This window comes from Anopheles arabiensis, chromosome 3, assembly GCF_016920715.1.
Source record: "Anopheles arabiensis isolate DONGOLA chromosome 3, AaraD3, whole genome shotgun sequence".
NCBI classification, from domain to species: domain Eukaryota; kingdom Metazoa; phylum Arthropoda; class Insecta; order Diptera; family Culicidae; genus Anopheles; species Anopheles arabiensis.
This window is the reverse complement of record NC_053518.1, coordinates 50,458,465-50,471,700: the sequence shown is the minus strand read 5'-3', so window position 1 is coordinate 50,471,700 and position 13,236 is coordinate 50,458,465. Positions and strand designations below refer to the sequence as shown.

Sequence of the window (13,236 nt, the reverse complement as noted above, 5' to 3'; positions counted from 1 at the left end):
CACTCATTTTATTCAATTGTCGTTTTTTGGTAAAAAACATGAAAAGAATAATTTGGTGTTTCCAGTACACTGATGTACATAAAGGTTATACGTGTAAAAAAATATTCGACCGTATGTTCTCGGCGCGGAACAGTGTGTTCGAGAAATGTGTCGCAGATTCAGTATTGCATCCGATGAATTCAGGTATCATCAACGTTTTCAAGCATCATACCACAGTCGTGGCATTGACTAAGACAGATGGGAGTTGCGTACGAGCTGTCGAACAGATCGGACGTGTTTTTCGGTTGCTGCGCGCGTACGATAAACACCTACAATAGCAACTTCGAGATAGTATGTGTGTGTGCCATTTGGCCTGGCGCAATGAAGAGAAGAGACAGAGGAAAAGAGAATGAGCAAAACCGATCGCGATCGAACAGCGAGAGTTCGAGAGATTCAAAACGCTCCAAAATAAATGTGGTAAACAGTGTGGAAGAAAGAGAGGCTCTTAACACTACTAGTATGGATACTGGTGAATTCTTCGAAGTTCATCGCAAAGGACAAAAGCGCGTCCAAAACGCTCAACCCATCGTCAACGATGGTGCCTCAACATCTGCTTCCCCGAAGCAAACCACACAAACCAATACAAGATTACCACCTATTGTGGTTAAATCTCTGTCTCTTGCCTCCCTACGCCCGGAGCTGCAAGCTAGAAATCTATACGCTGAATTTCAACTCAGTGGTATAGGAACCAAGATTTTCGCAAAAAATCTTGCTGATCATCGTACAATAATCAACATGCTCGAAAGCAAAAAAGCTGAGTTCTTCACGCATGATTTGAAAGAGGATCGACCCTTCAAAGCTGTCATTCGAGGTCTCCCACTAATGGAAATAGATGATATCATAGATGAACTTAAAATCAGCTATAAGCTAGAGGTAACGGAAGTTCATCGCATCAAGAGAAGAGATGAAACAAACCAAAATTACCATCAACAGCTCTATCTTGCCCACTTCAAACGAGGCTCGTGTTCAATGAACAAGCTCCAAGCTGTACGAACGATCCAATCGGTAATCATCAAGAGGGAATCCTACCGAGGCGGCCACAAAGGTCCAACCCAATGTCTGCGATGCCAAGGTTTCGGACATGGCACCCGTAACTGCCGCATCCTTCCACGTTGTGCGATCTGCGCGGAACCCCACCTTACTGACACTTGTAACGCAAACAATCCTCAAAGTACAGTTGCAAAATGTGCCAACTGCGGAGCCAATCATCGAGCGCGCGATGTGGAATGCCCCCAGCGTGCCAAATATCAACAAATACGCAAACTGGCGAATGAACGCGGCCACAGACACCATACTGCTGCCGAAAAACCAAGAGTTCCTCCTCCGGATCTCTCCTCACAAGTGCATTTTCCCTCCGCAGGCATGCCGTCTTCTGCTCCGTCCAGTTCCGCATTGCCTCAAAAAAACCACGCCATGCAAGTGCCGCCGGGTTTCCAGTACAACCTGGCTAAACGCTTGTGTTGAAAACGGTGTGGATTTTTTTAGATAACACTTATTGTGCTATTGTGCTGATTTTATTGTGGTGTAATCAAAAAATTAGTCCACTGTTCCTGGTTTCCGTTTCAACTAAAAGGGCGAGGGCAGGCGCATCCTGCCCTTTTATCGCCAAACTTATCGTTTTCCCTATCTTTCCTCTCGCTCGCTTGACTTCCCTTTCACTCTTTCTTCATCTATCCATTTCTTCTCTCGCGCTGTGACCTGGCAGATTGTTGGGCACTCACGAGTTTCCAACAGCTTGATTGACGCACAGAAAGTGGCTCCTGAACCGATACCCACTGTAAACGAAAACTTACACGACACAACTACACTCTTGCAAATTTTTAAAGAAATGAGTTCAAAGCTCTGTGCCTGCAAAACAAAGGCCGATCAAATCGCCGTTCTAGGTGAACTTATCATCACCTATGGATAAGCTAAGAATTATAATATGGAACGCCCAATCGGTAAAAGCCAAAGCTATACCACTGAATGACTTTCTTCACCAACAGAACATCGACATTGCACTTCTGGTGGAAACGTTTCTTAAACCGGATCTGAACCTTTTCATCGGAAACTTTATCATACACAGACTCGATCGGCCGGGGGAAACAAGAGGAGGTGGAGTAGCGATTGCAATCAGGAAATCGATTCAACATAGTTTACTCCCACATTTCAATACCAGCGTCATCGAGGCAATAGGTATTAAAATTGAAGGGCTAACTGGAAAATTTAGATAATCCAAGATAATCCAACTCGATACAGAGACTAAGCAACTCATCGGTAAGAGAAATATGTTGAGACGGCAACATCAGCGAACCGGAAATATCATTTTTAAACAGCAAGCGTCATTTCTAAGTAGATTAATTTCCTTCAAAGTTGATGAGATTCGCAACCGTAACTTTGCAAACCATTTAGAAAAGCTTAAACCATATTCTAATGCTTTCTGGAAAATAGCCAAAGTTTGTGCAAAAAAACCAAAACCGATTCCACCGCTTACCGTCAATGGTCAAACGCTGATAGAGGCTACAGGAAAAACCGACACACTTGCTAAACAATTCGTTAGTGCTCATGAAATTGGAAATAACATTAACAGTCACCGTGAAGTTTCTGTTCTTTCTACTGTTCGTAGTCTTGATGAACCAACGATAAATATCCCATCATATACCAGAATAACGGTTAACGAGGTTAAAGCTACGCTGAGAACATTGTCAAATATGAAGGCACCAGGCTTTGATTCCATCTTCAACCTACTCCTCAAAAAGCTAAACACACGTGCTTTAGAACTATTGGCAAATTTATTCTCGAGGTGCATGGAGCTTGGCTATTTCCCAGAATGTTGGAAATACGCCAAAGTCATTCCTATTCTAAAACCGGGGAAAGACCCGACAAAACCAGCGAGCTACAGACCCATCAGTTTGCTAGCGGCTTTAGGCAAACTTTTTGAGAAACTCATTCATTGGCGATTGAGAGAGATAATTGATGAACTGCGTATCCTTCCTCCCGAACAGTTCGGTTTTCGACCGGGTCACTCGACTATACACCAACTAGTTCGATTGCGCAACACTATCGAGCACAACAAACAACATGCAAGGTCCACAGCTGTCATTATGCTAGACTTTGAAAAAGCTTTTGACAACGTGTGGCATGATGAGCTGTTCTCAAAAATGATCAACAAGGGAATTCCAACCTTCATCATTAAAGTGATTCGGAGTTATCTTTGCCAGAGATCCTTTCGAGTCTCGTTAGGTAAACAGTTCTCTGGAAACACCATCATTCCGGCTGGAGTTTCACAAGGAAGTATTCTGGCCCCCACACTCTTCATGATATACCTATCAGACATACCACCTCTTCCTCATTATTGTGAACTATTTCTCTTCGCCGACGATACGGCCATAGCAGTTAAGGGAAGAACTGTAAACGAACTCAAAAACAGGGCCCAGAAATGTGTTAATATTATAACCAAATACATCCAGGAGTGGAAACTGAAACTTAATGAAGACAAAACACAAGCAATAATATTTCCCTATAGAATGAAAACAACACTTCTTAGACCGACAGGTAACAATATTAAAATAGGCAACACTACCATCGAATGGTCTAACACAATTAAATATCTAGGAATAATATTCGACCAAAAACTACTCTTTCGAGATCATATAAACAACCTTATAACTAAATGTATAATATTTACCAAAAAATTATACCCACTCATTAATAGAAGATCTAAACTTTCCCAGATTAACAAACTAGCGATCTATAAAAACATAATATTACCTGCCATAACATACGCAATTACTATTTGGAATGACTGCGCAAATTCCCATCGTAAGCGTCTACAAGCAAGTCTCAACAAAATTTTAAGGATGGTACTCAACGAACCCTACGGCATTCGATCAATTGAATTATATAACAAAGGAAATACGCTAAGCCTAGATGAAATAGCTTATCACAATACGATACATATTCGAACCACTAGCCAAGCATCGCATTTTGATATGATTAGAAACCTCTTTGATTAACATGAATTTCCCTACAATAAAAATAGACTTGAATTAGATATTAGTTTTAAGATTTAGATTTAGAGTAGATTAGATAAAATTAGATTTATATAAAATGATACCATTACAAACACCCTCATATACAAAACTATACAACTGCCTAGGCATCAACTTAAACTGCGCTGAAAAACTAACACGTTGTATCTCGCATAAACCCTCACAAAATGCAAATGAAAAATGTGAAATAAAATTACAATGAACTGAGCTGACTAAGACAGATTCGGGAAGGAGTTCCGCGGTCTTGAGATAAAGTGTGTATGCACTCGTTTTTGTATGCATTGCCTACTCATGTGAGTAGTTATATAAGTACGAAGATATTCGGATATACGGAATAGAAGATATACGGATATACGGAATATAGATATACGAAATAGATATTTTTTTAATTACATAAAATAGAACATTACATAAAACTTTGAACATTCTGATTTTTGGATCACTGTTTAAAACATATTTTTCTAGGCATTCTGCAAATTTTGGATCGATATCAATAAAAAGTTATTATACAATTTATGAGCAAAACATACACGGGTAGGTGGATATAGAAATGAAGGTTAAACATTAGTGTTCGCTGGTTTCCAGAGCCTAAGAGTTGTATCGGGTTTACGAAATATGTTGTTGCATTACAACACTTGTATCGGACGAAGATTCGTGGTCTTTGAACGTATAAATATTGACGAATCTTTTCTTGACACTTGTTTCTGGTGAAAGGGGAAAGATTCGTGAACCAAGATATGTGCAGTGTACGCGTACCTATTTGGCAGCCCATATTCTCCAAGATATTTTTTTTAATGAAAGTTTACAAATATATTAGTTGAAGAGTGGTAGATTTTTTCCGTGGTTTCTTGGATACTTCAATGCAACACTTACATTATTTTTCTTGAACATGACTATGTCTCCGATGTCATGGTGTGAAGATCGTCATCGGAAACTTTAATCCACAGGTCGGACAGGAGGAGGTATATAAACCAACCATCGAAAATTTCAGCGTCCAACAGCTAACAAACTAAAACGGCCTCTAGCTCATAAACTTTGCCTCCTCCCACATCTTCAGCATCCGCAGCATCTTCTTCCAGCATGCTCGCCTTCTTAGCTACACCTGGAGGAACACTAAGAGTGATCCAAAGCCTCAAATAGACCACGTTTTAATTTACGGAAGGAACTTTTTAGATATTATCGACGTCAATGACGCCGCTATAATGACGAGCTATACGAGATGTACGGCGACCTCACTGTCGTACAGCGTATAAAGCTCGCCAGGCTCCGGTGGGCTGGCCATGTTATACGCATGGAAACGGACGACCCAGCCCGTAAAGTCTTTTTAGGCCGTCCACAAGGACAGAGGAGGCGTGGTAGGCCCAAATTGAAGTGGCAAGATGGCGTGGAGGCGTCCGCCATTAAGGCCGGGATAACGGACTGGCAGACGAAGGCGCGAGACCGTGAGCGGTTTCGGACACTCCTGAGGCAGGCCAAGACCGCAAAGCGGTTGTAGTGCCGGATAAGTAAGTAAGTAAGTAATCGACGTCAAAACGTATAGATGTGTAAATGTCGACTCGGACCATTTCCTGATCATGGTAAAGCTACGCCAGAAACTCTCCGTGGTTAACAACCTATGGAGTCAGCCCACCTCAAGGCTCAACCTGGACCAGTTTAAGTATGCTGATGTGGCGGAGGGGTACGAGACAGTGCTCGGAGTACAACATCGCCGTAATGTCCCTCGCAGACGATTGACGTATGGTGGAACGAGCCATCAGCACTATTACGGAACATAACATCGGCCGTTTACCACGTAGAGAGAAAAAAGGCATAGATCGACGAAGAGTGCAGACGAGCACTATCTGAGAAGAATGCAGCGCGCGCCCGCATGCTACGGCATGAAACCCGTTAAAACGTGGAGAACTACAAACGACTGAGTAAACAGCAAACCCTGCTCTTGCAGGCCAAGCAGCACCGTTTTGAGGAGTCGGACGAACAATCTGCTGGCAGTCTGCCGGCTCTCATAGTAAAAAGGTCTGAATTTACCTTTAACAACTTCCCAGGACCGTTGCAGCTGTGTTTAGATTGTGTCCTTCCCAAACTGATCTTGGACCGGCAGTAACAACGTATGCACAGGGTTTCACACTTTTTCTCAAGACCGCGGGACCCCTTCCCGGATCTGAAATACTATTAAATCAAATGAAGTAATGCATATTTGTTGTATTAATTTTTTCTAAGATTGTTAAGAGATTAGTTTCAACTATTCATATACTCTTTTTGATTAATGCACGAAAAGATTATTTAGGCGTTCTCAGAACACTGTCGCATCCATGCTATCGCATACCCGCTTAACGCATGAATGCTAACAGCCGGGTAAAACACTGCTTATGCGTCCCGTGCTTTACTGCACACGCGGTTCCGTGTTTTACCATGGTGGTCGCACCACCCAAGTTGGAAATAAACAAGGAAGACCTCAAAAGTAGGTCATAAATAAGGAAGAACAATTAGCATAAGAAACACATTAGACATTGTAAACTGTAAAAGCCCACCAGGAAGGGGACTCTCTTGACAAACATTCGTTTGTCACATTAGACATTGTAAACTGTAAAAGCCCACCAGGAAGGCGACTCTCTTGACAAACATTCGTTTGTCAAAGCGCTTCAAGTTGCGAAAGAGAAAGTTACGAGCGTAAACATCTGGTAGACAAATGTGCGCTAACTTTCTTAAGATGGGAGTATCAATAAAGCTATCAGAACGGACAGAAGGTCAGTTCTGATCGGACACAGGATCGTACATCTTGTCCCTTCAACTCATTTATGAGCAGTGTAAATACGTGTAAACAATTTGCTTGACCGCATGTCCTGAGGGTGAAACAGTGTGTTCGAGAAATGTGCCGCAAATTCAGCGTTGCATCCGATGAATTCAGGTATCATCCTTGTTTCCAGATATCATCCACGTTTTGAAGCATCATAACGCAGACTTGGCATTGGCTAAGACAGATTCGGGAAGGGTTTCCGCGGTCGTGAGATAAAGTGTGACACCCTGTAAGACGTGTGTGTGTTTGCAATTCGGAGTGAAGGGATCGATGAATGCCGGTTTTGTGTGCGACTTTGATGTACGACCGGGGTTGCCAGAACGGATATATTTCGCAACAGCTGCTAAAACTGTTTTCACAGCCGGGGGACACCCGCTTATTCTACAGGAGATTAAATGAGGCACTGAGCGGGTTTGCTCCTAAAACCACGATGTGCCGGGATGTGGAAGGAAATTTCCTGATAGACGAGAGGGAGGTGAACGAAAGGAGGAAGTGCTACTTTGAAGGACACCTGATTGTAGTAAAGTCAGGAGAGGTTAACGCATGTGGCAAAACAAGACAACCACCACAGCAGCAGCACAGCAGTAACACCAGCGACAGCAATGCCCTCTCCATCTCTGGATAAGATTGTCAGCGCTATCAAGCAGCTAAAGAGCAATATGTCTGCTGGCAGTGATGCGCTGGCGGCCGACCTCTTAAAGATGGTGCCGAAGAGGCTTACCGTCGAAATGCATCAGCTGGGTGTTATTCACCCAGTCTACAAAGAGGGTGACAGGCTGGATTGCTCGAACTTTCGAGTCATGACAGTCTTTAATGCCGCCTACAAGATTCTGTCCCAGATCCTGTTCTGCAGACTTGACGTCGGAATCGTTCGAATCTCAAAGGGGTCTGAGGCAAAGTGACGGACTCTCCTGTCTACTCTTCAACATCGCCCTGGAAGGTGCCATTCGATGCGCGGGGCTAGACAACGACTTCCGTGGCACGATCCTCTACCGGTCTCTCCAATTTTTTGGCTTCGTGGATGACATCGACATCATCGGCATGACAACAGCGAAGGTGTGTGAGGCGTACACCCGACTCAAACGCGAAGCAGCAAGCGTTGGATTGAGAATCAATGCGACGAAGACGAAGTACCTGCTTGCCGGTGACTCAGATCATCTGGGAAGCAGTGTATTAGTTGACAACGACAGTCTCGAGGTAGTAGAGGAGTTCTGTTATCTCGGGACGGTCGTTACTTCGGACAACGACATCAGCAGCGAAATCCGGAGACGCATTTTACAGGGGAATCGTACATACTATGGACTTCACCGACTGCTGAGATCCAAAAAACTTCGAGCCCGCACGAAGTGTGAGATATTTTGAACATTGATTCGCCCGGTGGTCGTCTAGGAACACGAGTCTCTGAGCGTGTTTGAGCGACGCATCCTCCGGATTATCTTTGGCGGTGTGCTCGAGCATAAAGCGTGGAGGAGAAGGATGAACCCCGAGCTTGCTGAGCTGTACCGCGAACCGAGCATCCTGACGGTGGCGAAATCTGGCAGGATATGATGGCTGGGGCATGTTATGAGGATGCCGGACTCATACCCCACCAAGAAGGTGTTCGACAGCGATCCCCAGTTCGGCATAAGACGCAAGGGAGCACAGCGAACTCGATGGCTGGGTCAGATAAAGCGAGACCTGTCGGAGATCGGGTGTCTGCATGGATGGGAGGCTGCAACCAGGGAGCATCCTGGAGAATAATTGTTGACCGGGCCATGTCACATCGACGTGATCTATCGCGAGCAGGACAACAAGAGAGAGATAAAGAGAGGGAAAGAGAAAGAGAGAGAAAAAATTGAGAGTATGTCTCTAAGCTGAGAGCCCCTAGAAGATTCACCTAATGAAGATTTTACTGTATCGACTCGGTTTGTCTAGACGCTGGAACAAATTTGGCGTCGAATATTATCGAAAAATGGTTTGCAAATTTCACATTTTCTTAGATTGTGCTGCTGGCCTAGATCCTCACAAGAAAATCGCCTATGAAGGTGAATTAAGAATCAATAAGTAATCAGTGATTATTGAACTAATGAAGAACTTGTTGATAAATTGTAAAGTAGTAATTGAGTTACTTAACGCTGACGCATAATTGTGAATATTGCGGGTTGAAATTGACGAATGCTGGAAGCGGAGACGTGCCGATTAATATACCCGCCATGGTTCCAAGCCTCGTATGGACTGCATATTGGGGATATGAATAAAATCAAAACAGGATCAACCAATACAGTGCAATAAACAATCGTCAAGATGCTTAAAAGAATGCCTGATTTGAAAAACATAATTGTCTACCACTTGTAAATACGTCATCCCGCATTTTGTACACTGTCCGCATGATTTAAATAATAAAACGATATCAGCTATATTTTTTTCGTTTGGTGAGAAGATTTTGGATGTTTTTTTGTTTGCTTGTTTGTTTAGTCTATCAAAATAAACCGTGCCGTCGCTGACAGCTATTTAGTTGAGGGCGACAATTATTTAAATCATGTGGAAAGTGTACAAAATGCGGGATGACGTATTTAAAAGTGGTACAAGTAGTATGTTTTTCAAATCAGGCATTCTTTTAAGCATCTTGACGATTGTTAATTGGACTGTAAAACCCTGTAACAACGGGTTATACGACTTACATGGTTTTGATGAAACAATTCAACATATTGAGTATTGTAATTGATTCTTTTAGAATAATACTAAAATAAAGGTTGCCCTGGTTTCCCCGCATGCTCATTTTACCCCATTGCCCCTACAATTGACTAGCAAGGGTACACCAAATCAAAACTCTCTGCCATGCTGGGTTTCGTCAGTCTTTTTGAGGATAATTCATTCATTCATAGTTTTGCAACCAGATTATAATTAGTAATCGTGCTATTTACTCTTACTGTTGTTGGTACTGACACTTTTCTGAACTGCATACATTAAAAAAAATGTTTAAAAAAAACATAAAAACATAACTTAGAAATATAAAACCACCGGTTTATGCCTTTCTCGTGGTACAGTCGTCAAATAGTATATGCAAACCCGTTATGTGTTTAAGCCGCGTGTGGACTGTACCTCCATACGTAGTGAATATTCTACTACGGATAAAAGCCAACCTCAATATTGGTACTGGCAGGTCTTGGCCATCTACGGTTGTTTTACCAAAGAAGGAGAAGAGAGTAAAACTCACACATGCTTCCAAAGCAGTACAATGAACTAAGTTGCAATGATGCAAAGGATTACTGATGCCTTGATTTTGTATTCATTATAATTGAAATGTTTTCTCTATAGACTATTTCTATAGACTAATTTTGAGTTTGACCTCAGTATCTGAAGGCGGTTGGCCGAAACATCAACCCTACGTGCAGCATCATAATTATGTGCCGCTCTGAAAAAAATTTATAATAGCTAGAAACAAATGGTATGCATACATTTCAATCTGCACCAGCAACGATAAAAAAATAGTCAAATTGCAGATGGCATACATAAACCATCATTCACTCCAAAGTCCATATAATACAGAGGTCGATGCATAGCTCGATTGTGGTCCACTATTTTGAAAGCTTATTTTTGACAGTTAGATGAAAAAGCGTTCACAAACGATTCCAAACAACCATACAATTTTCAGGGCTAATTGTGCATTTTGTGCTCAAAACTTAGTTTAACAATACATTTCTTTCTCATGAACGTGGCATGGAGTAGTTTTTTCAGTAATTCATCACTTAAAAATGGCCACAATCAGAAATCTGGCCTCTTAGCTTTGACCCTCTTGAGCTGCACAAGTTTTCGTCGTAATTTCGGGCACTGATCTTGTTGTAATTGATAATTTCACTATTATTCTATCTATTCTTGATATTCGTCAACTTTTTAAAGTACAATATTACAAACAATCGATGTAAAAATGGCCGAAAATGTTTTCAGACCACTGCATGCACAACAACTAAAACTTCAATGTATGCTAAGATGAAACTATTGAAGCTTTTTCATCCAGCTGTCAAAACTTTCCCACGCTTTTTGATCAAATGTTCTAGACGACTCTAACTCTGTATTATATAGACTTTGATTCGCTCGATGACCAAACATATTTTTGACAGCTTCCGCGAGCTTCTACATGGTGCACTAGTGTAGATCAAAATTACGCTAGTGAGTACAAAACGTGTATCGAGTCTATCATTTTAGAATTTACACACAAACATAGCCTGGATAAATTATTCATCCATTTTCTTTTATTTTCATCCCCTAAGGAGAGGCTTGGCAAGATATCATGCTTGATTGTTCTGCTCGTGAAGAGGTACGCTGCGATGAAAACTCAGAGGATAAGGAATCCAAAGAAGGTTGTGGATCCAACTTTGCCTTCCCTTACTTTATTTCCTTCTATGTACTTTGTTCATTTCTCATCATAAATTTGTTCGTGGCCGTTATCATGGATAACTTTGACTATTTGACACGAGACTGGTCCATTCTTGGACCCCATCATCTGGATGAGTTTGTGCGCCTGTGGAGCGAGTACGATCCTGACGCGAAGGGTCGTATCAAGCATCTGGACGTAGTGACCCTGCTACGTAAAATCTCGCCACCGCTTGGTTTTGGCAAGCTGTGCCCACACCGAGTAGCCTGTAAGCGTCTTGTCTCGATGAATATGCCGCTAAACAGTGATGGTACGGTGTTATTCAATGCAACACTGTTTGCGGTAGTGCGCACCTCGTTAAAAATCAAAACTGAGGGGAACATCGATGAAGCCAATCTTGAGCTGAGACACATTATTAAACAAATATGGAAACGAACGAGCAATAAACTGCTGGATCAAGTAGTACCCCCGCCTGGCATAGATGATGAGGTAACAGTGGGTAAATTCTATGCAACATATTTAATACAGGACTACTTCAGGAGGTTTAAAAAACGAAAAAACTATGACCGTAATTCTGAACCGGCTTCACACATGACTTTACTAGCCGGATTACGAATACTGCATAAAAAAGGGCCCAAACTGAAGCGTAAGATTTCCGGCACACTTCATGAAAGTGCATCTTCTATAAACCCAGAGCCAACACATCGGGTAGGTGTATTTATATGGTGCTTGTAATTTTTGTTATTTTTTAGTATATTTCTACATGCTTTATACACTTTATTATAATTTTATTTGTTTTTACTACTATTAAACATTTAAAGTGGTTTTGCGAATCACCATTGGAGAACGGATTGCTTTACAAAATTGATTTTTACCTTTTTTTCATTTTACTTTAGCGTAATCACAAGCTCTTTGGAATTAATTGGCCCACGTCATACACGATAAGGAAACCCTACTTTAATAAAGGTAATAAAAACAATTATTCAGCATACCAATATCTAATACGATTTTTTTATAATTTTAAATAGCTAATACTATTAATTCGACCCAAGAACAGTGCCCTCCAGTTCGGACGACAAGAACTTATGCTACACTGAACAAAGGATTCCGCGATGTCAATAAAACTCTAATGTACGGTTTAAGAATGATGCATGATCACGATCAGTTCAAAGAAACTTTCACCAGTGATATTGAAATTGAAACCAATGATAGTGATAGAGCACTAAAACCACTTTGTTTTGGCGAAATATATTCAAAACAGACTAGCCGGGTTGTAAATGCAGCAGAAAATGAAACATAATCTTTCGTACTGAATCAGTCTTTCTCCGAGTTACGCCAGTTCGAGTTATGTTAATTTTTATTTTTTACAGTTCATATGTCTAACCAGTACAATTTTTTCCATCTATTATCAAATGAAAATAATTAGCATTTTTTATTCAAAGGTGTGAAGTCACTAAAAAGACATACATGACCGAATTTTCTACACCAATTGCATTGAATAAGTAATTAATTACACAAATGAACTAAATTCAATCAAAAATCATTCTTAATAAAGTATATTTTGGCTGTAAAACTTAACATTCGACTTATGTGAATATCCGAGCTACACAAATGCCTCCGGAACGCGTTACTCGCGCGACCCTGCGCTCTAGCACCAATCGAACACGTCATCGAACATGAAAAATCGAACATGTCGAACATAATTGGAACATAATTTCAATAACATGTTGGATTTTGTGTCCGATTAGTGCTAAAGCGCTGGGCAAGGTGGATTAAAAATATCAGGTGGTGGAATCTATAGCATTTTACAATTCGTCACTTGACGTAAGGTCCCCAGGATTCAAACGTTGTTTACATGTTTTTAATTTGATATTACAGTCTGTTCTCGAGTTACGCTGTTGTCGACTTACGCAGATTCAGAAATACGCGGGAATTAATTTTCTTCAAGAATTGTCCAATGCAGTGTAAATTGCATTTTTGGTACTAGATTTAATCCACTTAAAAGTAAAAAATATCAC

The 13,236-nt window shown here is 41.3% G+C and overlaps 1 protein-coding gene across 9 annotated transcripts in view; it reads left to right on the top strand.

Moving 5' to 3' along the window:
* LOC120900634 (muscle calcium channel subunit alpha-1-like) overlaps window positions 1–12,796 on the top strand; it is a 101,670-nt gene extending 88,874 nt beyond the window's left edge. For all 9 annotated transcript variants that reach the window (XM_040307905.1, XM_040307914.1, XM_040307911.1 and 6 more), the window contains 3 exons: window positions 11,115–11,926; window positions 12,115–12,184; window positions 12,247–12,796. In XM_040307905.1, coding sequence (XP_040163839.1) covers window positions 11,115–11,926; window positions 12,115–12,184; window positions 12,247–12,518 — 1,154 coding nt within the window. In that variant the 3' untranslated portion in view covers window positions 12,519–12,796. The remainder of the gene's footprint in view (window positions 1–11,114; window positions 11,927–12,114; window positions 12,185–12,246) is intronic.
* Window positions 12,797–13,236: the final 440 nt, after the last annotated feature.